The 27,589-nt window shown below is 48.4% G+C and overlaps 1 protein-coding gene across 2 annotated transcripts; it reads left to right on the top strand.

The window, feature by feature from the left end:
- On the top strand, window positions 1–27,589 carry SYNM (synemin). 2 transcript variants are annotated; one of them, XM_058542363.1, is made up of 5 exons: window positions 1–910; window positions 7,509–7,633; window positions 18,273–18,343; window positions 21,205–23,645; window positions 24,567–27,589. In XM_058542363.1, the coding sequence occupies exons 1-5, from the start codon at window positions 101–103 to the stop codon at window positions 24,903–24,905; spliced, it is 3,786 nt and encodes a 1,261-aa protein (XP_058398346.1). In that variant the 5' UTR covers window positions 1–100; the 3' UTR covers window positions 24,906–27,589. The 2 variants fall into 2 exon arrangements, with proteins under 2 accessions (XP_058398346.1, XP_058398345.1); XM_058542362.1 differs by having other exon boundaries at window positions 21,205–27,589.

The raw sequence follows: 27,589 nt of genomic DNA, 5'->3' as shown, positions 1-27,589 counted from the left end.
GCCTCCTGGGCGGCGGCGGGGCGGGAGCAGCGCGGCGGAGGGGACAAGACCAGGGCAGGAGGGAACCGGGCAGCCGGGAGAGCCCCGTACACCCAGCAAGATGCTGTCCTGGCGGCTGCAGACGGGCTCCGAGAAGGCCGAGCTGCAGGAGCTCAACGCCCGGCTCTACGACTACGTGTGCCGGGTGCGGGAGCTGGAGCGCGAAAACCTGCTCCTGGAGGAGGAGCTGCGCAGCCGGCGCGGGCAGGAGAGCCTGTGGGCCGAGGGGCAGGCCCGCTTCGCCAAGGAGGCGCGCAACTTGCGGCAGCAGCTGGACGAGCTGAGCTGGGCCACGGCGCTGGCCGAGGGCGAGCGCGATGCCCTGCGGCGCGAGCTGTGGGAGCTGCGGCGGCTCGGTGAGGAGGCGCGCGCCGCCCGCGGCCGCCTGGATGCCGAGCTGGGCGCGCAGCAGCGCGAGCTGCAGGAGGCGCTGAGTGCGCACGCCGCCCTCGAGGAGCTGCTGGGCCGGCTGCAGGCCGAGCGCCGCGGCCTCGACGAGGCCCACGAGCGCGACGTGCGGGAGCTGCGCGAGCGCTCCGCCGGCCTGACCATGCACTACCGCGCCCGCGCCGTCGGCCCCTCCGCGCCCCCGCCGCGCCTGCAGGAGGTGCACGACAGCTACGCGCTGCTGGTGGCTGAGTCGTGGCGGGAGACCGTGCAGCTGTACGAGGACGAGGTGCGCGAGCTGGAGGAGATGCTGCGGCGCGGCCAGGAGAGCCGGCGCGAGGCCGAGGAGGAGACGAGGCTGTGCGCGCAGGAGGCGGAGGCGCTGCGGCGCGAGGCACTCGAGCTGGAGCAGCTGCGCGTGCTGTTGGAGGACGAGCTGCTGCGGATGCGCGAGGTGTACGAGCTGCAGGCGGAGGAGCGGCAGGTCAGTGTGCTCGCCCAGCCCCCGCCGCGACTCCGGGCGCCCTGCGCGCGGGGAGTGGGGGCCTGGGAAGGGGGCGAGGGCGACGGGGCTCTCTGGACCCGCAGCGCGTTCACCTGGGGCGCGGCGTCGCCGACGGGTGGGGCGGGCTCAGAGGGTACCCGAACGCCCTGGGGACCCGGGCGCTGAGGGGTCGCCCTGGAAGAAGAGCAGGCGAGTGCCCTGTGGCAGGTCCCGGTGGCTAGCCCCATCCCCGGCATCTCGTTAGGTTGTCACCTTCTTTAGACTTTGACGTGACTGGGCGCATCCTGACAAACCACCCTGGCAGTTCTAGGGTCTCTCAGTTGCCTGCGCTTCGTAGACCTAGTTCACATAAAAGTCAATCGAGAAGTCCTTCTGACTTCCAGAAGTGGCTTTCAGAGGTGCCAGCTCATTCCTTCTCAGTAAGTCCTAGTGTTGGAAGGTTTCTAGGCAGTGTCAAGGCCTTACCTGGAGCCATTCAAAATGGCAGCCTGGTTGGCTCTAGGCCTCCCCTGGGAAAAACTTAAATTGTTTTCCAAAATGGTTTTTATTTTGCCAGGATGAGTTCCCAGCTGGAGGCCGCTGGTTGCGGCTCCCTGGGCCGCTGCCTTGTTTGTTCTTGGGAGGAGCAGCAACCTTAATGCAGAAAAGAGCTTAATTAGGGATGTTTTTCTCACAGTCCGAGCTGACTGACGTAAGATCTCTGGGTAGTGTAAAAGTGGTGGAAACACGGGTCTCTGTGGCAGGATGTTATTACAAGCGCAGAGTAATATAAACAGTTGCTATTTTGGAGAAGCAGAGCTCAGACCTCTGACACTGACAGGGTGACACCTGTGGCTGATTTATTGAGTGTACACCCAGTCCAGTCCTAACGTTGGCCCTGGTCCTGCCCACTCTCTGCCAGAATTGGAAATATTCCCAAATCATACTATCAGTAGTTCTCAGGACAACAGTTTAAAATAACATCCACATGAATTCAGAAATATTTTAAGGGAACAGTTTGAAGCTGTGAGTTAAAGATTTGTGATTTTAAGAGTGATTTTGTGCTTTTTTGGAAAAAATTAGAAGGAGAACATGGTGGTGTGGCATAGAGAACTGTGGGGATGTGGCAGCCGTCCGCAAATGGTCAAGTATCCATTGACTTCCCCCTGGGTCCCCAGCGCTGCACTGGGGTTTCAGTATTCAAGGAGCTGGAGGCTAGATGGGAAATCATGTAAAGCAATACAGTCCTAAATTGTTTGGAATTTAATCTTTTGGATTGTGGGTTTTGTTTGGCCTCCACCTCATAATTTTCAAGGGTTTCGACAACCCTCTAGGGTTGTTGGTGGAGCAAGGACAGGGACTGGCTGAAGCGTGTGCTGATTTCTAGAGCTTACAACTCGAGAGCACTTCCCTTGCCAGTGACGGCGGCCAGGGACGCTGGTTCCACGGGGCCCCATGCTTGTGTTGAGTGCAAGTTAAAAAGTGTCTTTCATGTAGGCTTTCACAGGGCTTTTAATCAAAAAGGAGTGCCTGCCAAATGGACTACCCCCTAACCCCCTTTGTAGGGAACCCCTACCACCACCTCAAGGGCCCATGTTGTGTAAATCGGTTCGGAAAATGCTTCTTGGAGGCGCGTTGTGTAGGCTAAATCCTCACCAGTCACATGCACTCATAGCTCACTTGGCTCCTTTCAGACCTTGAAGCTCAGGTTGCAGTGTGCTTTTTTAGCAGCAGAACCCTTCTCCTGCTAATTAAATCTTACGTGCAACCCCAGATGTGAAAGAGATGAGAGAGGAGTTCCTCTGATTGGGGGGGGGGGCGGCGGGGCTCGAGGAGTGCAGTTAGAATCACTGTCCAGCGCTTCTTTGATTCACGGACCTGGGGCCCACCCAGGAAGTGCCTTCCCTGGGGTCACACCTGACCTGGAACTAGGATCCCACCCTCAACTTCCTGTCCACTGATAACCTGTCTCCTTGGAATTTGCTTCTTTCCCCAAAAAGTAATGGGCAAGGAAAAAGGGCAATAAGGACTTGGATTTTTTTCAGTTCCCATTTGTCGAGGTTGCATTGTACTGGTTGTTTCCTTATCCATATCCTGAATCTTTCTCCAGTTAGCTTAAAGCAACTGTATTTCAACTTGCATTCCAAAAGATTCAACACCAAGCATTAGTATTTTTTTCTTAGTGTAAAAATGGTAGGAATTTTGTTTAAAAGTATCAATGATTTAACCACAACCCCCTGATTTTTTCAAATTCTATAGAAACTCACTCTGGGGAGACTGAAAATATGAAACCTGATTTAACTAATGTGCATAATAAATGTTTCATTACTAAGAGTTAGCCTTCATCAAGTGCTTTCTGTGTGTTGGATACCACAGGTACACATATTCACTCTCCGTCTTCACACCAGTCTTATGAGGTGGGTACTGATGTTAGCCCCGTTTTACAGATGAAACTGAGGCACTTAGGTCACCTAGTCAGTAAGTGACTAAGCCAGGGTTTGATTCAGGCTCCAGTGCTTGAGCATCTAACCCCTGGGCCCCATTCCTCTCTTCTGTCTGTTCCATCAAAGATAAACCTTTAACCAGTATTCTCTTTGCATTCGTAGAATAATGATAATTGTTCTTCCTAAGGGCCAGCCCAGCAGTGCTCTGTTAATCTAAAAGCCTAGAACGCTATCAGACCCTTCCAGCTGGCTGTCGTCAGAATGGTTTCAGTGTTAAGTCTCTTTCATTTACTTTTTTCTGTGTTCCATGTAGTTTAGTGGGGCCCCCCCCCGCCGGGAGCCAGGAGCCCCCACACAGTGCCCAGTGTCTCCCTGGCTCTGGGCCCCTCTGCAGCTTGAGGGGGAGAGATGCTCGCTAGGACTCTCTTTCTGGGAAAAGTGGTCCTTCCCACGTGGCCCCCATGCCTTCTCTCTGTTAGGCCCCTCACCTCAGATTTGCCAGAGAACAATGTGCTGAACTGACATGCACATTCCAGGGTTTTATATGTGGTTTAGATGGAGTGAAGCCTGAGTAACACACCCTGTCTCCCGGTTTGCAGGAAGGGGCTTTGTACAAAAACCTAAGATGTTTGTGGTTTGCGCCAGCCTTACCCTATAAACATTGGGATTTTTGCTTGTGAAAATGAGCTCTTAGCCTTCAATGCTTACTGTTGGTGAAAGACTTCCAAGTCCTCAGAACATGATTGAATGAGAACTTGCTTTTGATTGGAATGGGGACTGAATTAGCTGTGTGATTAAGGGTCAGGGCTCTGTAGCTGCCCTACCTGGGCCTGAATTCTGGCTCTGCCACTGTTTGTGTCTCAGTTTCCCCATTTGTGAAACGGGGTTAAGGAAAATAGCTTACAGGGTACACACATTCAATTCATTCCTTCAGCTAACCGCTGTTGAGCACATAGTGTGCCAAGCTTGGTTCTTAAGTGCTGGGGATACAGCAGTGAACAGAACAAAACAGAGAGAGTCCCTTGATCCTAAAGGTCTTGAGGTGGAAACAGTGCACGGTGTCCAAGAGGTGGGTGGGGTGGGGTGGAGTGAGTGAGGGGGATAGTGGCCGCTACGGGACCTGAGTTTTGCCGTGAGTGCCATGGAAAGCCCCTGGAAGCTCTGAGCAGAGGCAGGAGGTGACCTGACTCAGTCTTGATGGAGTTGCTCTGGCTGCTGTGTTGAAAATAGACTGTGTGGAGCAGGAGTGGGAGCGGGGAGACCTCTTTAGGAGACTATTGCAGTAATCAAGGCAGGAGGTGCTGGAGGCTGAGCCAGGGGCGGCACGGAGGGGGCTGAGAAGGGGATCTGCTCTGAGTTTAAGCCCATGGCCCTTGCGGATGGATTGGATGTGGTGGGAGAGAGGCAGAAATCAACGCTGACTCCAGGCCTTGTGGCCTGAGCAACTGGAAGGAAGGAGAGCGTGCTCTTTGCTGAGGGGGTTGGTCCAGGTGGGCAGGTTTGGGTGGGAGATCAGAGTTCAGTTTGAGATGCCTCTAACTGCCCACCTGGAATTGTAAGATGAGTGTGGAGTTCACAGTGTTGTCTGGACTAGAACGATAAATACTGAATTAGCATCCAGGCGATGCTTATTATTAATACATTTAGTTTTTGTATCTAAATGAGGTTATCACAGTATTTAAATTCCCTCAAGCTTTAGCATTCAAGATTGCGAGGGACGTGACCATGACATTTGCAGGCTCTTCCTATTATGTCAGTGTGACTTGCTCAGCAAGCAGCGGCTTAAGTCTGATTAAGAGAAAGAGAATTCTTCGGACACTAACACCAGTGTGCTTTTCCTGGCGTAGACCCACGTTTCATCATCAGTTGTGATGCTGCCCAAAAGTTCTCTAAATAGCAACGAAAAAAGGTGACCTCTCTCCCAGCTTTGATAACATTAGGCGAAATGCTTCTGCTGGGTTAGAATTAGTGTTCAGTGCCTCATGCTCCTGGGCCTCCGGCCTGGCCCCTTTGAAAACTTCTGGCCAAGTGGAGCCCAAGTCTGAAGCTTTATTCAGCCAGCAGGGTCGGTTACACTTTCTGTGGAGATGGTCGGGAGCCAATAAGTCTTACGTTCCTGCTTCCAAAAGTCAGCTCATTTTCCTTTGACAGTTTAGGAAGAGTTGACTCACATGGAAATGTTGTTGGAACTATGCTTATTTTACCTTAAACACAGTTTGATTTTCCTCCTCCTGTTTTGTGGGGTGCAGAACTTTTCTGTGCCGTCTGGGAGGAGGGAACATCTTCGTGCCTACCTCTTGGGCGTGGCAGGGAAATCCTGACCTGCTTAGGAGGTTTGTGGCTGGAGAATTGAGTGCATCTGGTATTTTTTTCTAAGCAATTTAACCATAGTTGAACTTCTTTATGAAGAATAAATTACTACAAATTCTCAAGCTTTAATATTTAGGCTGAATTTTCTGCAGTAGATGGGAATAATATATTTATGTTTACAGCACATTTTATACTATAATCTTGTACCTGAGTTTATATTCCCTCTAAAACAGAAATGTAGGATTTTAACACTGAAACTTAACTATAGAATGTATGAATATCATGACTAAAGTCTAGTAACTGTCACTTAAATCAAGACTGGCCAATGGTCTGCTTTGGTAAACGTCTTTATCTATTTACAATGCCAGCTTTGGGGGCTGTGAACATATATCCACCCTGGGATACTAGCTAGCAGTTCTTAAATTTACTCCTTTGCTTTAAAAGCTAAATGGTTTCAGTTTTTGTTTTTAGCACATTTTATATACACAAAGAGAACCTAACAGCAATTATTAGCTTAGCAATAGAACTATTATGGGAAGCAGAATTGTTTACATGCTGATCACACATTTTTTAAATGGCAAGTCCAGTGTGAGATCTTAGTTAAGTTCATTCCTTGGTTTCGCAGACGTTACCTGTGTCTTGTGTACCTTCAGCATATTGCCAGGTGCCTTTGGTGGAGGGGTTATACTAGGAATGAAAAGAAATTCCCTCTCCTGATTGTCTTACAATTTTTGAATTCCACAAAGATTAAATATCTAAAAAGTGTAGCCTGTTTAGTTAGTATAGTGTTCAGAAATAATGCTGTTTTCCATAACAAACCAGAAGTTAAAGTATATGGACTTTTTTCAGTGTTTAAATATTTGCTCAGTTGATTATTCCCCAGAGTAACTGGTTAACAACTAAGGAAAAAACACAAAACTGTAAAATAGTACAAAGAAGCCATTGTATTTATTAATTAAAAGATATTGACAATTTAAAATGTCAAATTTAATGGTAAAATGACAATTTAAAATGGTACATTTTGAGGAGGGTAATATTACCTTGATCATTTATTTTAAATACAATTCACCAATTAAGTGCGTGCTGTGTGACTTGTATGCGGAGGGTGTTTTTCTAGAGGCGGGAGATGCATAAGGCAGCCGGCCATGCCCTTCAGTGTCTCCCAGCCAGGGAGACGGAGGGACAGATGTAATTAACCAGGCGTGGGGGCGGTGTGAACACATGCTGAGGGAGCGCTTATTAACCATGTCCTACATGGACAGTCAAAAAAGAATATTTATATCTGGGTCTGAATTTTGACATTTATGCCCAGAATATATTCCTGTCTCATTAATGTAGCTTTTCTCCCCAGATGATTTTAAAGTAACTTTTCTAGGTGAAACAAAGAACAATGTATCAACTTACTTGCTTATTATTGGGGAAATGATGAGTTTAGGGGAAATTCTATTTCTAATTTGTGTGACTTCTGTTTTAAATATTGTAAAAGCCCTGTGTTCTAGTTTTGGCTTATTTTCAGTAGCGTCTTAGTTGCTGAGTTTGATGTTTTGACTTTCCTCAGCAGACTGATGTGTGAACTGCACAGATGCCTTAATGAACTCCCGAGCCTTCATTATTACTAGAGAGTATGAACAGAGAAGCCAGTGTCCCATCAAAATCTTGCATATGCAATAAAAAAAATCTTCCATGTAGAAGAAATACAGTATTTAAAACCAACCTTGTAATGACGGCATCTTTAATAAGCCTGGAGGTCTTTCATCTCTTTTTGTGTTCTGAACTGTTGGTACCTTAAGTTCGACCCAGCAAAGTTCCAGTCCTCTGATCTAAAAGCCCTCTGTTCTCTTTAGAGAGGCATTGCCTGCCTGGAGGATGAGAAGGCGGCCCTCACCTTGGCCATGGCCGACCGGCTGCGGGACTATCAGGAGCTCGTGCAGGTGAAGACCAACCTCAGCCTGGAGGTGGCAACCTACCGGTAAGGACGCCGTGCTGAGTCTGCCTTGATGAAACCGGCAGTGTGCAGTCACCTCGGCCCCTGCAGAGTCCCTGTGGCTTTGTGACAAACAGAGATCAAACCTTGGCGTGGCCAGGGGAGGAGTCCAGGGCCAAAGGGAGGAGGAAGAGCGGGGCCTCACTCAGATTGTGGAGCAGGTGTCCCCCGGTGATGGGGATAGCCGAGCTTTGCGCCCTTGCCTGGTGTTTGCATGTCCTTCAACTGTAAAGTTGAAGAGCTTTACACATGTCAGCTCCTTGGATCCCAGGAATTCAGTACTGTGTTTACAGATGAACAGACTTTGCTCAGAGAAGCTGCAGAGCTAGAAAGTGGAGGGCAGGATTCGAACCCAGAAAGTCCCAGTCCATCTGCCTGTGCACTGTTGCTTCAAATCCCAGGGCTCTGACTCTACTCCCCCCGGGTTTGGCCTTGAAGAACTGCCTCTCTGCCAAAAGATTAGCATGGTATGCTAAGCAACTGGCTGTGTTTGTCAAGATGTTGACTTGGATGCGGGGTGACCAACAGAAATGAAAAAGTCACAAAGACCTCGGAGGGGCTGGCTCCTGGGCAGGGCAGAGAACGCAGTCCAGTGTCCCTGGAGTGGCCTGTGGGCCCGCAGAGCGGCGCGTCCCCTTGGCGCTCCCCTTCCTGCCCCTGAGGGGCAAGCGGCGTTGGGTTGAGGTGGTGCCCCTTATTTCCTGCAGCTTTCCTGCTCAGTGAGGACTGGTACAGCGGGGCCCAGGTCTCAGACACTGACAATAGAAGGAATTTGAGGGACCGAGGTTCCTCACTTGTGAGAATGAGAACAGTAGCCAATATTATTGAGCCTTTAATGCCTGCCAGACACTGTGCTAAGTCCTTTGCAGCTGATCACTGCCCACAGTCATCCTCTCTGTTGGGTGGATACCACTCACCCCTTTTACAGTTGAAGGAGGGGGTCCTGGAAGCCAGAGGTCAGGGCGGTGAGGGACCTGTGCCTTACCCACCAAACCATGTGGAGTAGGCGTGATGCCCCGTTCATTCCCAGGGTTGTTGTGAGCATAAATTGATCATGGATGTGAACAGACTTTGGAAACTGCCTTAGCAAATGAGTAGAAGGAATAGTCCTCGATGCCGTCTTCCAACGGCATCATCATTAACTGATGGTGGGAGTTAAACCTGAGAGGATAAGAAGGGGACCAAGGTCTACTCCCCTGGTTAGGGGCAGAGCCAGGCCTAGGTCAGCACTCTCTGTAGGCCACCTGTGCAGTCTTCCGATCATGATTTTGCTCTGAGAATATCGAAGTGGCCTGGGTTGCTTTGATGTCCATTAAAAGAAAGTGTCTGACTGGTGTTGCTGGTGGTGCGTACTGCAGCCTTGGCCGGTCTCACTGTCTTTATGATCTGGAAGACTTGCCTCAGCCAGCCTCTCATCACCGCCCTTGTTACCATCCATGAAGAGGAAGCAGGCCATGGGGCAGCCCCCGGCCTGGGCCCATGGCGGCCGCTAAGGGGTGAGGCCTGCCCAGGGCTGCAGCAGCCGTTGGAGGAGAATTGAGGGGTTGTCCTGAGAGCCATGCTGTGGCTGAGTCCTGCAGAGGGGACGGTCATCAGGGCTTATAGGAAGGGGAGAGGAGGCCTGTCCTTCCCAAGGCTCCTTGGAAATCTCATGGGTGAACAATCACAAAATTAAATTAATAAAGTATTCTAATAAATGCTGAGGAAGATGATCTAAACTTTACTAATAAGGAAAACTTCAAAACAGTCAGGCTTTATTTGGGGGAAGGATACATCAATCAGGATTTTTTCACTCACAAGTGACAGAGACCCTCCTCAGACTGGCTCAAGTCAAAAATGGCATTTATTACTCATATAACTGAAACAGTCCTTAGTTTCAGGCACAGTAGGTCCGGACGGCTGGATGAGGTTGGTGGCGCTCTGTCCCTGCCACCCTCTCCGGTCTCTTCCTTCCTGGCTCTGCCTGCGTGGTGGCGGGATGGGCCCCAGGCAGCTCTGTGCTCTTGTCGCTGCAGCTTCACATCCCTGGTTGGAGGAGGGGGCTCTGTCCCAACCAGCTCAGCAGGACTCCTGGGCCCAGCTGTCTGGCTCTGTTGGGTTCTGTGCCCATCCCTGGCCCGGTGGCACAGTGCTCTAGAGCTTGAGGTGGGGGTCAGCTTCCCATGAGTCACACAGACTGAGACTGGGGTGAGAGGAACCCCAAAGCCGGCACCGTTCTAGAGCGGATGCTGGGTCGGCCCAGAAAGCCCGCATCTGTGCCTGTGTTAGGTGACACCTGATGCCAGGTGAGTCTTTTCCCTGCAGAGGCAGTTGGATCTTCCTGTGTCCTTTTTGTAACAGGTCTCTGGGTTGGAATTGGGAGACTGATTCTGTGCTTTGTCTCTCTGGGATTTTGAGCTCTTTCCTTCCTCATTTCATCCTGCCCCAGTTTTTGGTTGTGAAGTCAGAGGGCACAGGCGGGCATCTTGCCTGAGAGGCCAGGGCCTTACCTTTAGTAAGTGTCCACAGCCCTGCAGCTTAACTTTTCTCCAGGGCATTGATCGGGAGCCTTTTCCACTCCTGTCAGCAGTCTGACTGTCAGCAGGGACAGAGCTACTGCTTCTGTCTGTGGCTGGCATTTCTCTGACCCGATAGGGATCGACTTGGCCCTCTCCTAGGAATTTAGGAGGCATCAGTGCTTTTAGGGAGGCGAGTGATTGATTTCACTGTGCGTCTTTCTGAAGTCCAAGTTTGCATGGGGAAAATGAGGAGCCCGGCCCCACCCAGCTGCAGATACCAGCGTCAGGGATTAGCATTGCTGCAGGCTCCCACCTCCCAGTGCTCAGGATTTAGTCTGTGAGATGCCCACAGATCTGAAAGACATACGGCCGTTGAATATAACCCATTTCTTTGTATAAGCCAAAAGCCTAGCTTTTTTTTATCATTGATGAGTGTCCTGAAGACAAGCCCTTGTCATCTCCTCTGTGACTCTTTCTGTGTTTTGTGTTGCTGCCCAGGTTCTGAGGGCAGGTATGAAATTCCTATTTGTGTTAGTGGCCTTTGCCCTCTCACCCTTTCACAAGTGCGCATGTGATCTTTACAAGCCTGGACCCACCATCTTTGAGGATGTTGAGTTTCCTCCCATACCCTGCCTTACCGAGGGGGGCAGGGACAGTCAACCCCCCCGGGGACCACAGCCCAGGGACCTGTGGAGGGTGCTCCTCACCAGCCCTGTCCAGCTGTGCAGGGAGCTGGGGGGGCAGACACCGCAGCTGGCATTGCCCTCCATGACTGAGATCGTGTGACTTGCCACGGGTTTTCCCTGCAGTGGCCTTTCCCCCAGCACGGCTTAGTCGACAGTCATCATCCTGACGAAACATCAGAGGAGGGGCTGTGGCTCTTTAAGCTGGAAGCACATTCCAGGACAGCTCTCAGGTGTCACGAACCCTCTGAACCCAGATATTTGGCCCTTCCTGGTAACCTTCACAGTGAAGAGGAAACATTAAAATAATAGCAAACTAGTATAACTTATGATTTATAAATATAGACTCATAGTTTATAAGTAAACATATAATTTAATAAAATAATAAAATGAAAACAAACAAAGCAAACCTCAGAGTCTAAGGCATGAGGTTTTTATCACACCTCGTTGGCCAGTTGGTGGCCATGGAGGACACTGGTGCCTCACCTGGCAGGTGAACGTGAGAATGAGCCCTTTCCTACCGCGTCGCAGGTGACTTTTGGCAGTGGCCGTGGGGCTGGGCTGGGGCCGTGGATGCTGGGAGAAGAGGGAGAGTGTAGGAGGAAGCAGGCTGCACGGCCGTGCTTGCTCTCATCTGCCAGTCATGAGGGAAGTCATGTGGGGCTGGAGATGCTCATCCGCCTGGTACGTAATCACGGGTTTTTCCTGGAACGCTAGTGTTTATTCTACTAGGAGCTGAGTGGTTAGGGGGGAGATGCTCAGAAACAGGACAGGGTGTGGTTCTCAGCCTCATCCGTACTTGGGGATCACCTGGAGAACCTGAAACAGCATCGACCCCTGGGCCCACCCCTAGAGATCCCGATTAGATTGGCTGCGCGGTGGGGTCAGGCATGTGAGGTACAGCCAGGGTCGAGAAGCACTGGTCCAGGGCCTCACTGCTTGCAGGGCCTCGTGGACTGACAGCATCGGCATCATGAGGCGTTGCAAGCTTGTTGGAAATGCAACATCTTGGGCTCACCCCAGAGCTGCTGATCAAAGTCAGCCTTGCAACAAGATCCCGGATGATTTGTGTATATGCCACTGTTTGTAAAGTGGCCCGGGGGCATCAGGAAAACACCAGGCCTCTCTTTCACAGCAGTCTGGAGGACGAAACAAAGGATGGACAGGCTTAGTGATGTGTTGGGTGCTATGGGGCTGACAAGGCATGCAGGGCAGGCTTCCTGGAAGAGGCAGTGCTTGGGTCTTGTGAAAAGGGAAGCCAGGAAGAGATCCTGTGGGAAGGGCTTTCCAGGCAGAGGAGGCAGCCTGGGTGAGGACCTGAGGACTGAGCTAGCATGGTGTCTGTGGCAATGCCAAACATTTGGGTGTCCTGGGCAGCTCGATTTTGGGGACCTATCATGGAGGGCCATGTGTAATGGGTGGGCCACACCTGTGAGGCCATGTTTTATGAACTGGGATCTGTGCCTTCAGGCTGCTTCAGAGACACTCAGCATGTAGGGTGCAGTGCCGGCTCAGAGGGTCCCACAAAGGTATGGGCAGGGTGGCCTTGGTGTTGAGAATCATATGCTGTGGATAAGGTGGCGTGGACCTGCCTCCTCCACCACAAAATGCCGCAGACGACACACGAGTACAAGGTTTCCAGAGATGGGAAGGGAGTTGTGAGAATCAGGGAAGGCTTCAAGAGGGAGGTGAGATCACTCTGGATCTTAAAGGGTGGTGGAGATTTGAACAGACATGTAGGAGAGGGGGAGGTGGGAAGTAGGGGGTGGCATGGGAGGAGGGACACAGGATACTTAGGTAAGAAGTCAAACAAGATGTTAAAGTCATATAACGCATGTTCCAAGAGAATACTGTAGATGGTTTACTGCCACCTAACAGGGTCAGATAAAGCCCATTCAGAGAAGGGGCAGAGAGCTTCAGGCCGAGGTGAGGGGGAGAGATTTCCAAGGGATGTGGGCTTTGAGTTGGGCCTTGAGGGGGTGGGTTGGGGAAGGTGAGAGAGAGGAACTGGACTGGCAGAAAGGAGGCAGGAAGGAGCTCCAGGTGGGTGAGTCAGGAAAAGAAAATAAGTGGAGGAAGGGGCCTTGAATGCCAGCCGACTGAGGTGGGACTATCTGTGGCAGGCGGAGGGACGGTCCCAGGGCCAGCGCCATGGGGAGCGGAGGCGGCCACTGGCAGGTGGAGTGCTGGAGGGCTGGGGTGCTGGGGTGGAAGGGGTGTGTGTGTCTGTGAGTAGGTGTGGGGAGGCCTCAGCAGGTTCCTATAGTCGGAGATTCAGGTGGTGAGGACCTGACATCAGTGGCTGAGGGAGCCTCAGCAGAGGGCTGACCAAGAGTTTTTAGAGCCTGGCTGGTGTGGGCAGTGAGGAGGGGCCTGGGGGTGGGGGGAGCTTTCTGGGTAGGAACGTGGGAGAAATGGGCTGCCCATCACATACTCTTGCAGACTAGACCGCCCAACACCGAGGCCGCTCCATAAAGCAGGTGCTTCTTAAGTAGTCGATAATCTGAAGATGGTGAAAACTGTGGGACCCTCCAGGACCTGCAATGTCCTGGACCCCTCCCACTGCTGACGGGAAGATCTGGTCCAAACGACATAGATTGAGAGCTTGTAGAAGCACAGTTAGAAAATAAATAGCCTCCCCACCAAAAAAAAAAAAAAAAGAGAGAACAGAACCCAAGCATCGGGAATAAGCTTAGAAAATATAATGGAAAAAAAAGATATTCAAAATTGAAACAAAAAGTGCAAAAATACCCAGGAATAAACTGACTCCAAAACCCACAAAACTTAAGGATGTGGAAACTGTGTGTGTAAGAAGAGGCCTGTCCTGGATTTGTGATCTGGGAGACAGATGATGCAATCTCCATCAAAATTTAAAAAGAGGCTTTGTTTTTTATGTTTTGGGGGTGAAGGATATAACAATTGCTTTAAATTTCACCGGAAAAAAATGGAAAGCAGGGCCAAAATGATTTTTCCAAAGAAAAATACCAAAGGGAGTCTTGCCTGGCCAGATATGAAAATGTAATGCCAAGATTTACTGTCTGGGCTCTTTAAGGCAAAAGTCCTTCTAAAAGTTTATAGGTTGGAGACAACATCAAAAAATGTTCTTTGCAGATCTCTGCATGTAGAGGGAGGATGTGAAAAGCTTTCTCTTTCCTCTGTCTGATTGCAGCGGGCAGAAACAGCGTGTTTTAACTGAGGAACCCATGATTCGGTCTCTAGGTTTACACTGCTAATGAAGCAATAGAGATTACCGACGTTTGTCATTTCATCACTTTAATGATATTTCTGGTTGCTCCATTATATTTTAGACCTTTTCACGTGTCTGTCCAAAGGAAACCATTTCCTTAGGATTTTTCAAGGCTTGAAGACGTACGTTTTGTTTTTTACATTAAATTCTACTTTCTTGAAAACTTATAAAACCATGTTAACACAGACTTATCTGGTTATTACATGAAATATTTGAAGTTAAGAAAATCTGGTAGTTTTAAGCATACGTAAATGAGATCAACTGGTACATTTGGTTGCTAGCCTTTCCCACATCATGCATAAACTAATTAATCCTCAGGTCACTATGATTTTAGGTTATCCAGAATCTGTTCCCCTCTTGAACTACTTTGGGTAACTGACGATCAGTTTTCTTCTGAGGTCAGTAGAAGATGGTGATGATGATGGTGATCATGATAGCTAGCATTTATTGAGCACTTATTCTGTGACAGCCGTTCTTCTAAGAACTTTCCAGTTACTTAATTACCACCCCAAACCTGTGAGTGCTCCCCATTTCAGAAATGGGGAAACTGAGTCACAGAGGTTCAAGCGACTTGGCCAAGTTCGCAGAACTGGGAAGCAGCAAGGCCCAGGATTTGAATCCAGGCAACAGACTCCAGAGGTTGCTCCATTAACCACTCCCTGTGCTCCCTCTCTGTTTTATTAGTAATCTTGGTCTCTCTGTCATTCATCTGATTTTTTTTTCAGTCCCTAGAGTTGATGAATAGGCTTTCAGGATGTGATTTAATATTGGGCACAGAGGAAATGATCGAAAATGGTATGGTACCCTCGCCTCACTGTTATCTTTCACATGATGCCCGTGGTTTGGGGCAGACTGTTCTGATACAGATGGTGATGCAGGTCCTGTGAATGGAATTCTGCCCCTCTCTCTCATCTCCGCCCCCCATCCATTGTCTTCCCAGTCCAGTGTCTGGGGTGACAGGCAGTCCCCTCACCCTCTCTGGAGCTTGGAGGCCAGGGAGGCAGTTCCCCATTCATCTCCCAAGGCTCCCCACCTGCTGTGAACCATCCATGGACCAGAGTGGCAGGCTCCCCTACTGGTGTGGCTTCTGGAAACATCCTCTGACTGTCCTTCCTCCATCACCCTTGTCCTCATCTATTGTGGGTATACAGTGAAGCAACCTGGTGCCCACAGTGCCGAATAACAGCGGATATCCCTGCAATTCCATTAGGATAATCTGTCCCAGACGGAGAGCCCTGCCGGGGCCCAGTTAGGACAAGGGGTAGTTTCTTAGGACCTGGAGCCTGGCCAGAGGCCGCTTTAGAGCTCACTCTGCGCTATAGATTTGTCTCGGACTCTAATGAGGCCAGGGACTCGGTTTTCCCTCACATGTTTGCTTCTTTTCCTGCTTAAGAGACTGCCAACCTGTGGCACTGTGTGAAATGTTCACTAATAGCCCGTGATTCAGGGGGTTGGCATTTCTCACTGTCACCATGTCACCATGGCTGGGAGGCAGTTTCCCTCCAGCGCTCTCAAAATAACCTGAGAACGCTCTACCCATTTCTTAAAGTTGTAGGAGTCTATTCCTTGAAAATGTTCTTTTAAGAGCTTTTGAGGAAATCTTACAGTGGTCAGTGGTCTCGTTTATGCCTTTGCTCTGTTAGTTTGTGAGCTGTGCTGGTGGAGGGCAGAATACCGTGTGTGTCATGGGGGTTGTATGTACAGTTAATTAAGGCATGAATTAAATGACCAGTGTCTCAACTGTGCCTATAAGGCCCTGTGCTGGGTGCTCAGGTGGAGAAGGTGACACATCCCCTGCCTTCTAGGAGCCAGCCACCGAGAGGGGGACGCGGAAGTGGAACTGAGTCCTTCCCCAGGGGCAGCTTCATACCTTATGGGAGACCCTGTAGGGGCGTTTTGATGGAAATCACTAAAGGTGTTGAATATGCTTTCATTCCTCTGGTCTGGAGGGTCCTTCTGAAGGATTTGTTCTTTCTAAAATGTGTGTGAGATACCGACGTCTCTGGCCTCACAGGGACGTCTAAGCAGCTTGCAAGGGAGGGGTCGAGGCTCAGGCTGCCTGGGTTCCAGCTCCCTCTCTACTGGTGAACTGTGTGCCTTTGGCCAAGACACTCTCCCTGTGCTGCAGTCGCCTCACCTACAGAGCCAGGGTGCTTGTCATCGGGGTGCCCTGCACATGGGGTTGCTAGGAGGCCTTTGTGAGGTCCCAGACCGGAGGGTGAGAGCCGTGCCTGGTGCTCAGTCTTAGCCAGGGCTAGTAAAGGCCCTGGGTACGGGAGGTGTTTGTGACCTGCACCCGACCACACAAGCCCCTCTGGGGCTGGTGCCCCCTCCCATGTACGACAGGGTCCTGAACTCAGTAAAGGTTTGGAGATGGTTTGGATTTTCCCTGAAAGGAAAAAACCATTCCCCTCTGAGGGGTGAGGAGAGATCTTTTCCCCCAAGGGGATTTTCTTTATCCTGAGTGCCCCCACACCCCCCACGGGACCTGTCACTGATTTCTCTGCTGACCTGGACTCCTCACAGGCTCTCTCTGCCCTGGCTTGGGCAGCTCGAGTGAGAGCCCTGTGGCAACCCGAGGCTCCTGCTGCACAGGCCGAGGGAGGATCTGAAATAGAACTTGGCCTTCTCACCGAGCGCCACCCTGGCCCCTTGGCGGTAGGACGCCACCTCTTCTGCTGCTGTAACCCTGGGGTGCAGACCCTCAGAGTCTGACTTTTACCTTTTCACCTCAACGTTCCTCTTGGAATTTTCTTGGTGATGGAAGCTATTTGTGTTCCCGGAACCTAAAACGCTTTGTCATGCGGGTGTGGGATTAATGGGTTGGTGTCCTGTTTCCTGGCTTTCACCTCCCGTGGAAGGGCTGGGGCTCTGGACACGGCCCCTGGTCTTCCCGCATCTGCACACATGGGCACTTCAGTCGCTGCTTCCCTGGCACACCCATCCGTGCACACCTTGAGTAGAATCCCTCTCGCCATTGTCTTGGCTTTTTTCCTCAGAAGGCGGCCTCCTGTGCTTTCTTCCACTTGCCCCAGGCTTCTCGCATCTGTGGGAATCACCCCATTTGAATCAGTGGAGTGGGAACTCGGCGCCGGTTTGCCTGACCCGCCGAGTCCCTCTCGGCCCTGGCGTCCCTCCTGTGTTCCCGTGCCCAGCTCTCAGGGGTGATATCAGCATTTCCAAGTGGGCCCTGCTTCTGGGTTGCCCTTTCGCCATCTACAGTGTATTTCTTGGAACTGAAGTTAGTGGCGTCACATGTTGCTCTAGCAACTGAACAACTGTTGTGCCTGCAGCAGCCAGCATTTTAGGGGTCTCTGTGAGCCACGGACATCCAAGTGCTAACCCACCCCCAGCACCGGGGTCTGTCAGGCCCACAGCCTGACGTGTCCACTCTCTCCTCAGCACCGGGGACTGAATTATAGGCGTGAATGACAACTTAATGAAGACTCGACAGTTTTAGACTTTTGGAGCTAGATGTAGCCAAAGGGAAATCACCTAGTCGAGTGCTTTTTGCCATTTTATTAAAGGAGATAACAAGATTCTTCTGTGGATGAAATGCCCCTGCGGATGGTGATGGTGGAGGGTGTGGTCTGTAGCTCTTTCTCCTCCTCTTCTCCTGCTTGCCTTCCATCTCTCCTCTTTTATTTTTTTTTTTATCTCTGGGATGTCCCCCTGGAACTCAGTTTGAAAACCACAGGTGCAGTCTGGCTGCCTTATTTACGAACAGATGTCCTTGCTGTGCTCCTAGTCAACCCCCGATGTATGACTCCAGAAGGACCCCAGTGGGGGTTGTAATTATTCTAGGGCCCTCTAGGCTGGGGTGATGTGCCACACATGGGCCCCTCTCCACGTCCCAGAGAGCCCAGACCCCTGACCTCCCCTCCTGGGCCCACATCTATCTCCTCCTCCTCCTTGCCCTGGGCTTGGAAGGGCTTTCAAGAAGGGCCTGGTTCTGCAATACTTCTGAAGCCCTAGTCCCCTCATTTTGTTCATTCAGCTGGACAGATGTTCTGTCCGGCCAGGTCTGCTGAGGTGGGCTTGCATCCCTGTGGTGCAGCATCTTCAGACATGAGTCCTAACACACATCACACTGTGACAATGTGGTCATTGACCAAATACTACATGCTACGGCTGATAGAGGAACTTCTCGCTGTTTTATGTCCTAATGAACTTTCTTTTGAAAATTATTTTTACAGAGCCTTACTGGAAGGAGAAAGTAATCCGGAGATATTGATCTTTACTAAGCACATTGAAAACATGCCACAAGGTAAATATAAGAAAAGCTGATTATTTAACTTTAAGATGCTTTCCATCTGAATGGGTTCATTCCATGGATAAATAGCAAAGCATCATTTATTTGGAAGAATTGGGATTAGATACGATTTTTCAGATAACTTGTGAGAAGGGTCGTTCATCCCTCTCATAAGTACCAAATAGATTTTATTTAATGGGCCATAGTTTAAATAATAATGTAAATGAGACTGTATGGGAAAGTGCCTGATAAACTCACGTGTTTATCTAGCCTGTATTTTGGGGTGCTTCTTACCCAATGTGGGGAGGGAGGAGAAGGGGCTAACGGAGACCTGGTAAGGGTGAAGGGTGAGGAGAAGGTGAACATGACTTGTTGATCACACCCTTGGGAGGGAACGCCCTTTACAGACCAAAGACTTGTGGTTTTGACTCAAGTATAAGGAGGTATTACTTTGTGCAGCAGGCAGTGAACACTCTGGAACTTGCTACCCCACCGGGGACAGAGCAGGGAGCAATTACACCGTTCCCACCACCCTCGGTCGGCATGGGCAGCGCAGGCTGATGTGTGCGGCAGGTCTTACCGGGTGCCCTAGGTATGTCTTGGTTCAGGCCTAAGGCTTCAGGACAAACCCCATGCTTCCTGGAGCTGCAGAACTGACATGAGCGAGTTAGTGTTCGTTAGAAAGACCCTAAGAACTTGTAGGATAACTTTAAAAAAAAACTTTTAAAGCCCCATAGAATCTTAAAGAGCTTTCTGGCTAAGCAAGGGCAGATTAAATTACATATAGCATGTTCAATATATACCTTACTCAGCATGGTTTCAGTCTCTGTGAGTATTATCATATTCTAAATCATGGCAAATTGGGAATACATGTATTTGGTACCTCTATCAGGAGAATATTTGATTAACAGCCAATCTGGATAGATGGTCGATTTTTAAGAAAATAACACTTTCCATCTTTATTTTTCAGGAATAGCATCCCTATTAGGCCCTTCACAGATCTGACAGGTCATTGGGTTCAGAATAATAATTCTGGTTCCAGTCATCCGTGACTGGAAGGGATTTGCTCTTAGACAATGTCCAGAAAGTTTGCTTTCTGATTTTGAGAGTAAGGTTGAAAAAAGCAGAGATGTCCATGGAAGTGGCCATTAGTCAGTCTGCCTGGCATCTGTTGATATATGACATCTATAAAGTAAGAATTATTCATTTACCAGATTTTAAGGTTTACTTAGTCACCTAAATTTTTCACGTGTGGATATAAGTCTGGAAGTCTAATACATAACTTAGAGAGAGGGGAGAGAAACAGGCCAGGACCAAACTTTGAGGAGGACCAACAGTCTAGGTCCAGGCTTGCTAATCTTTTACTCTGAGCTGTGATTTTGGAGCCTAGGAAGAGGGCTACTGGGTATCTCTGTTAACTTGTTTCATTCATTCATTGTTTTTTCCAGCTTCTTAAAGGATATAGAGACAGTATTTGTAAAGTAAATTTATTTTAGAAATTATATATTATGCCAAAAGGAAGTAAGCATTAAAATAAAGAGTACCGGTTGTGAACTCTTTTATTAGGCTTTGAGCTTCCAAATAGTTCTGTGTCCTGTACAACAGGTGCGCATTAACTGTTCACTGAATAAATGTATAGATGCATTCCTAGATAGTGAATTTATCAATGCTTATTAATGCATGTATGTTTCTTTTGTAATATTGCATAAAATAATGCTGGCTGCTTGCCCACAAGATGATAGGCCTAAAACCAGTCTATGATTTTCCGTATTTCTCATTGAACCCTAATTAAAAACCAGGTGGTTCCTGCACTGTTTCCTGGGGGTTCAATTTCTGGGACTTCTCAGTTTAGGATCAGTATGTTGACTTGAAAAGAGGAATCTCTGTAGAAAATGTTGTGACCTGGTCGCTCTCCTGTATCTTGGCATCTGTCCTAAAGAGGCCCCTGGCCTTCGCTGCTGTTAGGGAGACCAGGGAAAAGAAAGCTCTGCCCAGCTTAGCAGGATAGGGTGTGGGTGTGCACAAGGAGTGTTCTCAGGGTGGATGGTGCTCCCGGCCACACTCTACCCACCAGCTGCCATTCCTAAGAGCAGGTACCCTGGTGGAGTTTGGACCCCTTCAAGGGTAACGCTCTCTTCAGATGGTCCAGAGCAAAGCAGGAAGTCCCGTGGACTGCCTCCCAACCCCAGGATCATGACATGAAAACAGATTGTAGTGTTGGTGACTAGTTGGCTTCCTGCTCTGGCACCTTTTCAAATGAGAAGTTTGTAAAAATAGAAATGTAAAAATAGAAGAAATCAGGAAGCTTAAAATTTTTTTTAATTTAAATTTAAATTCTTCAATACTTGTTGGCCCAACATGGAAATCATTGAAAAATAAGAGCATATTAAATGATGGAGGGATAATGCCATTTAGTGCTTAGTAATTATGTACTTTGCTTTGTAATCATGAAGCTCTTCTCTGCTGAAATAAGTAAAATAAACTTATCTCAACAAAGTAGAAATGAATGATTCCAAATTATCATAATATTGTGAAATTTTGGTGGCAAAAACTAGCACTCCTTAACCTCTCTGGCCCATGTGCCATGCTTTCTGATCACACGTTTGATATATTTGTTAAGATAGATGAATGTTAAGATCAGTAACTGGAGAAAAGTGTTGTGCTGAAGGATTTGTAGTGCTATATTTTGTTGTAACAGGATTTTTGAAACTACAAAAGAAATAATTTGGGGATTGAAAATATTTATACCAACCTCCCTGTGGTAATAGTATGTATTTATTATGATGAGATGAGATTTGACCTGTGGTGATGGTTTTCAGATGAAAAAAGGTAATGATGACTATCATTTTAATGAACTCTTTGTTCAATTTCTACAGAATTCAGAAACACATCCTATCAGTATACCAGCTCGGTGTTACAGAGGGAAAATGAAAGAAATCTGTTTCCAAGGCAGAAAGTGCCTTCAGTGAGCTTCAGTCACAGCCCGGGGCTGCATTCTAACCTGTCGGCTTACTCCGGATCTCAGCCAGCCATTGGAAGCACTGCCAGAAGAGACTTCCTGGGCTCAGGATATTCCTCGTTTACCACTACCCAGCGGGAAAGCTCTTATGAAAAAACTGCCAAAAGTCAACCCAACTATAGAACTGTATCATCAGCTCATGGTCTTTTAAGAAATACGGAAGCTCAAGTGAAAACATTCCCCAATAGACCAAGAACTGAAGGTACAAAGGACGTCCCCACTAATTTAGCCAAAGAGTCCACTGTTGCCCAAGAGTCATACCGAGAACGTCAGGCCAATGTGGCGGCAGGTGCTTCTGAAAGCACTTGGTCCGATGAGAGGACCGTCATTTTGGAAAAGAAAACGGAAGCTAAAGCCATGAGGGAGCAAGAGAGAAACAGACCAGGAACCATCCAAACAAAGCGAGAAGAGAAAATGTTTGATTCTAAAGAGAAGGCTTCAGAGGAGAGAAACTTAAGGTGGGAAGAACTGACAAAGTTAGATAAAGAAGCAAGAAAGAGAGAAAGCCAGCAAATGAGGGAAAAGGCGAAAGAGAAGGAGTCATTGAAGGAGAAAAGTGTGAGAGAAAGAGAGATACCAGTCAGTCTAGAAGTATCCCAGGACAGCACCCCAGAGGTGGCTCCAAAAGGTTTCCAGACACCCCTGAAGAAGGATGCTGGTGATGGTCCGGGTAGAGGGGTTGAAACGAGAGAGGCAAGGTTCACCTTGGGCACTAGCGACACCACAGGCTCTCTGAAAGGCGATTCCACAACTGAAACCATTGCAGAGAACATCGTGTCCAGTATTCTGAAGCAGTTTACCCAGTCTCCTGATACAGAAGCATCTGCTAATGCTTTTCCAGACACAAAAGTCACTTATGTGGACAGGAAAGAACTTCCTGCTGACAGGAAGACAAAGACTGAGATAGTCGTGGAGTCGAAACTGACTGAAGAGATTGATGTTTCAAATGAAGCTGGCCTGGACTACCTTTTAAGCAAGGATGTTAAGGATAAGGTGGAGCTGAAAGGAAAATCAGCCGAGCGGATGATAGGAGATATCATCAATCTTGGTCTGAAAGGAAGAGAGGGGAGAGCAAAAGTTGTCAACGTGGAGATCATTGAAGAGCCTGTGAGCTATGTAGGCAGCGAGAGGGCAGATGAGTTTTCTACCCCATTCGAAGTGGAGGAGGTCGATGATGTGTCTCCGGGCTTGAAGGGGCTTGTTGAGGAGGAGGAAGGTTATGTAGAGACAGATATCACAGTCTCAGGTAATCAACATAAAAAGACCAAGCAGCCTCAAGAGAATGTAACTCATGTTGAGGAAGTGATGGAGGCAGGTGACTCAGAGGGAGAGCAGAGTTATTTTGTGTCGACTCCAGATGAACATACCGGGGGGCATGACAGAGAAGAAGGCTCAGTGTATGGGCAGATCCACATTGAAGAAGAATCCACCATCAGGTACTCTTGGCAAGATGAAATTGTGCCAGGGACTCGGAGAAGAATAAAGAGTGATGATGCATTGGGAGAGAAGGTTGTAAAGCCACTGGATGTTCCAGAATCTTCTCTGGAGGGGGATGTGGGTTCTACTCACTGGAAAGAACAAGCTAGAAGTGGTGAATTTCATGCTGAACCCACAGTCATTGAAAAGGAAATTAAAATACCACATGATTTTCACACATCCATTAAGGGAGCCTTCAAGGAGCCCAGACACCAGCTGGTGGAGGTTATCGGGCAGCTAGAAGAAAGCCTTCCGGAGCGCATGAAGGAAGAGCTGTCTGCCCTCACCAGGGAGGGTCAAGGTGGGCCAGGGAATGTTTCAGTTGATGTAAAGAAAGTCCAGACCTCTGGCGGTGAGTCCGTGACCTTAGTCGCTGAAGTCAACCTCTCGCGAACTGTGGGTGCCGATCAGTTAGACCTGGAGGAGCTGAGCAAAGATGAAGCCGGTGAAATAGAGAAAGCCGTGGAATCGGTGGTACGAGACAGTTTGACCAAGCCACACAGCCCAACACCTGGAAGCCCAGACAGGGAGGCTGGAGCAGAGGCCCCAGCTCCTGGCTTTCGCTTCAAGCGCTGGGCCACCCAGGAACTGTACAGCCCCTCTGGTGAGGATGATGAGGCTGGCCGGGCTCACAGCACAGAGCAGGTCACTTCCCAGGGTCCGGTGTCGGCCACCGTGGAAGTCACCAGCCCAAGGGGCTTTGCCCAGTCACATGTGTTAGAGGACGTAAGCCAGTCTGTAAGGCACATTAAAATAGGCCCCACTGGAATTTGGAGGACTGAGCAAGTCTCACACGAAGGACCCACTGCAGAAGTGGTGGAGGTAAGTGGGGAAGGCGACTTAAGTCAGGCGGCGAGCTCAGCTGGAGCCAGCTGGTCAGTGAGGCACTTTACGTTGGGTCCCCATCAAAGTCAAGTGTCCAAAGAAGTCTTCTTCCAAGGGCCTGTCCCTGCCTGTGAGGAGGCGGGGGGCACAGAAGAGCCTGGCCCGGCAGAGCTTTCCGCAGATACCGACAGATCGGGGAGGAACAGCGCATTTGGCTCCAAACAGTTTCATGCTAAGAGGGAAATTATTTTTCAGGGCCCCATTTCTGGGGCAGGGAAAGTTGGTGATTATTTTGAAACAGAAGAGTCAGTGGGTACCCAGACTTCTGTAAAGCACCTTCACTTAGACCCTAGAGAGGGGTTCAGTGAGCAAATCCAGTTCATAGCCCCCCTTTCAGACAAAATGGAGTCGGGTGTCAGAGGAGCTTCTGTGCACACTGAAGAGTGGTCAGGGAATAGCACAGCCATCAGGCACGTCAAAATTGGGCCTCAGAGGCATCAGACCACCGAGCAGATAGTTCTGCAACCCACGGAATCTAGCGACTCAGAAAGCACTGCCCACAGAGAGGGCTCGGCAGATGTGACCCAGGCCACTCGTAGTTACACCGTGGGTAGGAAAATCCTAATGACTGAAAAGAACAGCTTCCGAGGGGCCGTCTCTGAATCGCCTCAGGAGGCTAGTGTGGGAGACATGTCAGGGACAGAAGCGACATCGGGCATGAGCAGATCCTTTAGGCACATTCGGCTAGGTCCTACGGAAACCGAAACCTCTGAACGTGTTGTCTTCCGAGGACCTATTTCCAAAACATTTGCGCTTGCTGGTTCAGTGGATTCCCCTGAGCTAGGCGAGTTAGCAGACAGCAGCAGAACACCAAGGCAAGTTGCACTGGGGCCCAAAGAAACTTCGTTTACCTTTCAGATGGATGTGAGTAACATAGAGGTGACCCCCAGCTGGACACAAGAGGCCACAGTCTTCTTCCCTGCAGGGACAGAAGCGGAAGTTCATAGCGTGTCCGACGCTGGTGCCTGGAGAGACGCTGGCAGTAGAAGTGCCCGGGCAGCCGACGTGAGCTTTCAGGGCTCTGCTGGGGATGGACGCCAGGCCCCCGGGGAAGAGGGCAAGGAGCAGGCCGAGTTTGATAAGATGGTGCAGCTACAGAGGATGGTAGACCAAAGGTCGGTGATTTCAGATGAAAAGAAAGTTGCCCTCCTCTATCTAGACAATCAGGAGGAGGAGAATGAGGGAGACTGGTTTTGATGAACAGAAAGATTTGTTTTAAATGGTATCTTATTTTGTGACATACCAACACACAAAGGCCTTTACTTATTTTAAGGGAGGGAGGCTCTTGATTAAAACCTTCCCTTTTTTTTACTTTCTTCAAACAATGCTCCAGGCGGTGTCAATTTACTTTGTAATCTGTAAAGGTTTCAAATTCATTCATGCCTTAAAAGGCACTGGATTTTCATTTTTGAGTTGAAACTTTTACAAAAATACTTTTCGTTTTTTTAGTCTTAAAAGTTCCCTTTTTCTGGAGTTTTCTCTCCACTCCTAGAGACGATTTCTACCAGGTTTGCATCTGGTCACAGAAATGCCTTGCATCTGTTTGAAACTATAATTATCTATAGACAAGATGCCTAAATAGTAACCAGATTAAAGTAATATATTTAAATTTTATTTGCATGTGCTAATGTGAAATAGTAAACTAACATTTTAAGGGAAAAATGAATACATTTTTCTCTTTCCAAAGTCTTTTCCAAAAGAAATTGTAGGAAACAAGCAGATTGCTTACATTAAAAAAAAAAATCTAAATGATTTCATCTTTAGGAAAAAGTTATTTGTCATAGAGTTAAATTCATTTTAAGGCTTGAATGAATTGCTTTCTGTGGGCAGAACTTTAAAAAAATATAGTCTTTTATGTATGGAGAGGACAGCTCCAGCCTAATGCAATATTTTAAATCAACATACTTGCTCTGTCTGCCCAGGTTCCTAGAACCCTGCACTGGACCAGTGTGTAGGGGAAATGATTAGCGGGAATCGCTTAAAGTACCGTTTCTTTTTTGCAGCACTAGGTCGCTAAGTAGTGCACAGTCTAAATACACATTTTTGTTATAACCTAAGTTCTGGAATAGCCAGCTCTGCACCTTATCCCTTAGCACCTAAGCATTTAATTTCACTGGTGGGAGGTAGACCCTGAAGACAATAAAGAGAATGTTGATGCTCAGACTACAGGTGGACTTGCAAGATGGTTGATGTGCAGTCAAATTGGAAGCACCAGGTGGACCGTGCCTCCCAAAGAAGCCCTTTCCAACCCGCCACTAATGGGGTGGAGGTCTTTCTGGGCTCCAAGAGTGAGAGATGAAAAACGACAACCAACCTCACTGAAGCTTTTGCACTTTGAACAGAAATCATTACAGTTGGGGTGTCTTGTCCAGGGAAATGAGTAATACATTAAATAGAATAAGATGTTTGAGGGAAGGAACTGGGTGCCTTGCCTGCTGCCCAGCACTGAAGCACCCAGGAGGGGCCCTGGAGGAAGGCAGAGGCCCTACTCTCGCGGCCATAGAACATGGACCTGATATACATACACCACCAAGTTTAAGAAGCTAGAATGAGTGTGTGCTATTGGATTTTTGTCTTACGCAAGGGTATTGTTTTTAAAGCTTCCATCTTAAAGGTGTAGTGTCACATAAAAATAGTATCTCTAGCAGCACATTATTAGTTTAATCCAAACTAGGTTCTTTCACATAATGTTGTCTGAACTGTACTTCCTCTAACACAGTATCGTAGAACTGCCTGTAGTGCACTGAGGAATAATGATCCGAGGTAACGTCATCCTCAGGTAGGTTATGATGATGGGGGGGTGGTTATGGCATTTGAGGCTCTTCCCTCTGGATTTTACACAGTGGCCCTCAGACCCCCAAGATGCACATCTCCTCAGCTTCCGGAAATGGTTACAGGTGGTAGTTGAGGGAGAGTACGTTTTCCTAATTGATAAGCAGAGGAGAAACACAGCACAGCTTTCAGGATGATCTATTTTAAAAACACTGTGGATCAAGGTATAGACAGAAAGTTGATTTGAATTGCAAGTTTAAACCTTTGTTATCTGCCAGATGAACTAGTGATTGTCACAAACTGGTATGGAGGATGGCTTTGCAAACTTGGCAAAGACTTCTCATTTCTAATACAGTCAAAGATGGGCTGGTTTTGTGTTAGCTGTCACTGGTAATGGTATTTGTATAAGTGACTTATTGGTGAGACTTTGGGCAGGGTGACAGCCTACTGTTTTGATGTCAAGACAGACAGATGGAGAGTCTATTATGTAAGTCTAAGTGGGCTTAGTCTGATGTCACTAGCCTAGCTCATGACCTTGTAAATGAGTGCTAATGTGAACAGGTTATTAATATTGTGACCCCCTTCTATTTAGGAAATAAATAAATTTATTTCTCCATGTTGCAATGCCTATCTTCAAGAAGTATCCTGCCAAGAGTATTTCCCAATGTGGAATCATGAGCTGTCACTGGTTACTAGGTCTCTGGATCACCCAGGAGCAGGCTGTGCTTGACACTGTGACAGGTCACCCCACAGTTCCGTGTCCTTTAAAACTAGTCATTCTGGAGGCAATAGAAATCAACTTTGTGGTTGGATGAGGTGAAGACACAACCAGTCTTCCTATTTGTTGTTGTTTAGACAAAACAGTATTAATGGAATGTTCGCCTTCCCACTGGTTGTTTTGATATTGTTTAAAATGTATATTTAGAATGGAATCATCTAAAAAGCTGATCTTGCTAACCTCCTGTTCCCTACAAAGGGAAATGTCACAAGAATGTGTAAAAATAAAAATCTAAGAAAAAACCCCACCTTGTTCCTAAAGAGAATGAATGTTTTCCAGTAGGTGTTTTTGTGGTTTCTATTTAAACTCTGATTAAAGCATATATGTGTTA

This window comes from Diceros bicornis, chromosome 5, assembly GCF_020826845.1.
Source record: "Diceros bicornis minor isolate mBicDic1 chromosome 5, mDicBic1.mat.cur, whole genome shotgun sequence".
Classification (NCBI taxonomy): Eukaryota; Metazoa; Chordata; class Mammalia; order Perissodactyla; family Rhinocerotidae; genus Diceros; species Diceros bicornis.
Note: the sequence above shows the minus strand (reverse complement) of the source record. Positions and strands in the feature narration are given on the sequence as shown.

Bases quoted from the DNA above. Each gene is read 5' to 3' on its own strand.
- SYNM (XM_058542362.1), top strand. From the start codon at position 101: ATGCTGTCCTGGCGGCTGCAGACGGGCTCCGAGAAGGCCGAGCTGCAG. The intron at 7,634-18,272 runs GTAAGGACGCCG...TTATTTTTACAG, and splicing joins CTGGAGGTGGCAACCTACCG to AGCCTTACTGGAAGGAGAAA. The intron at 18,344-21,204 runs GTAAATATAAGA...CAATTTCTACAG, and splicing joins CATTGAAAACATGCCACAAG to AATTCAGAAACACATCCTAT.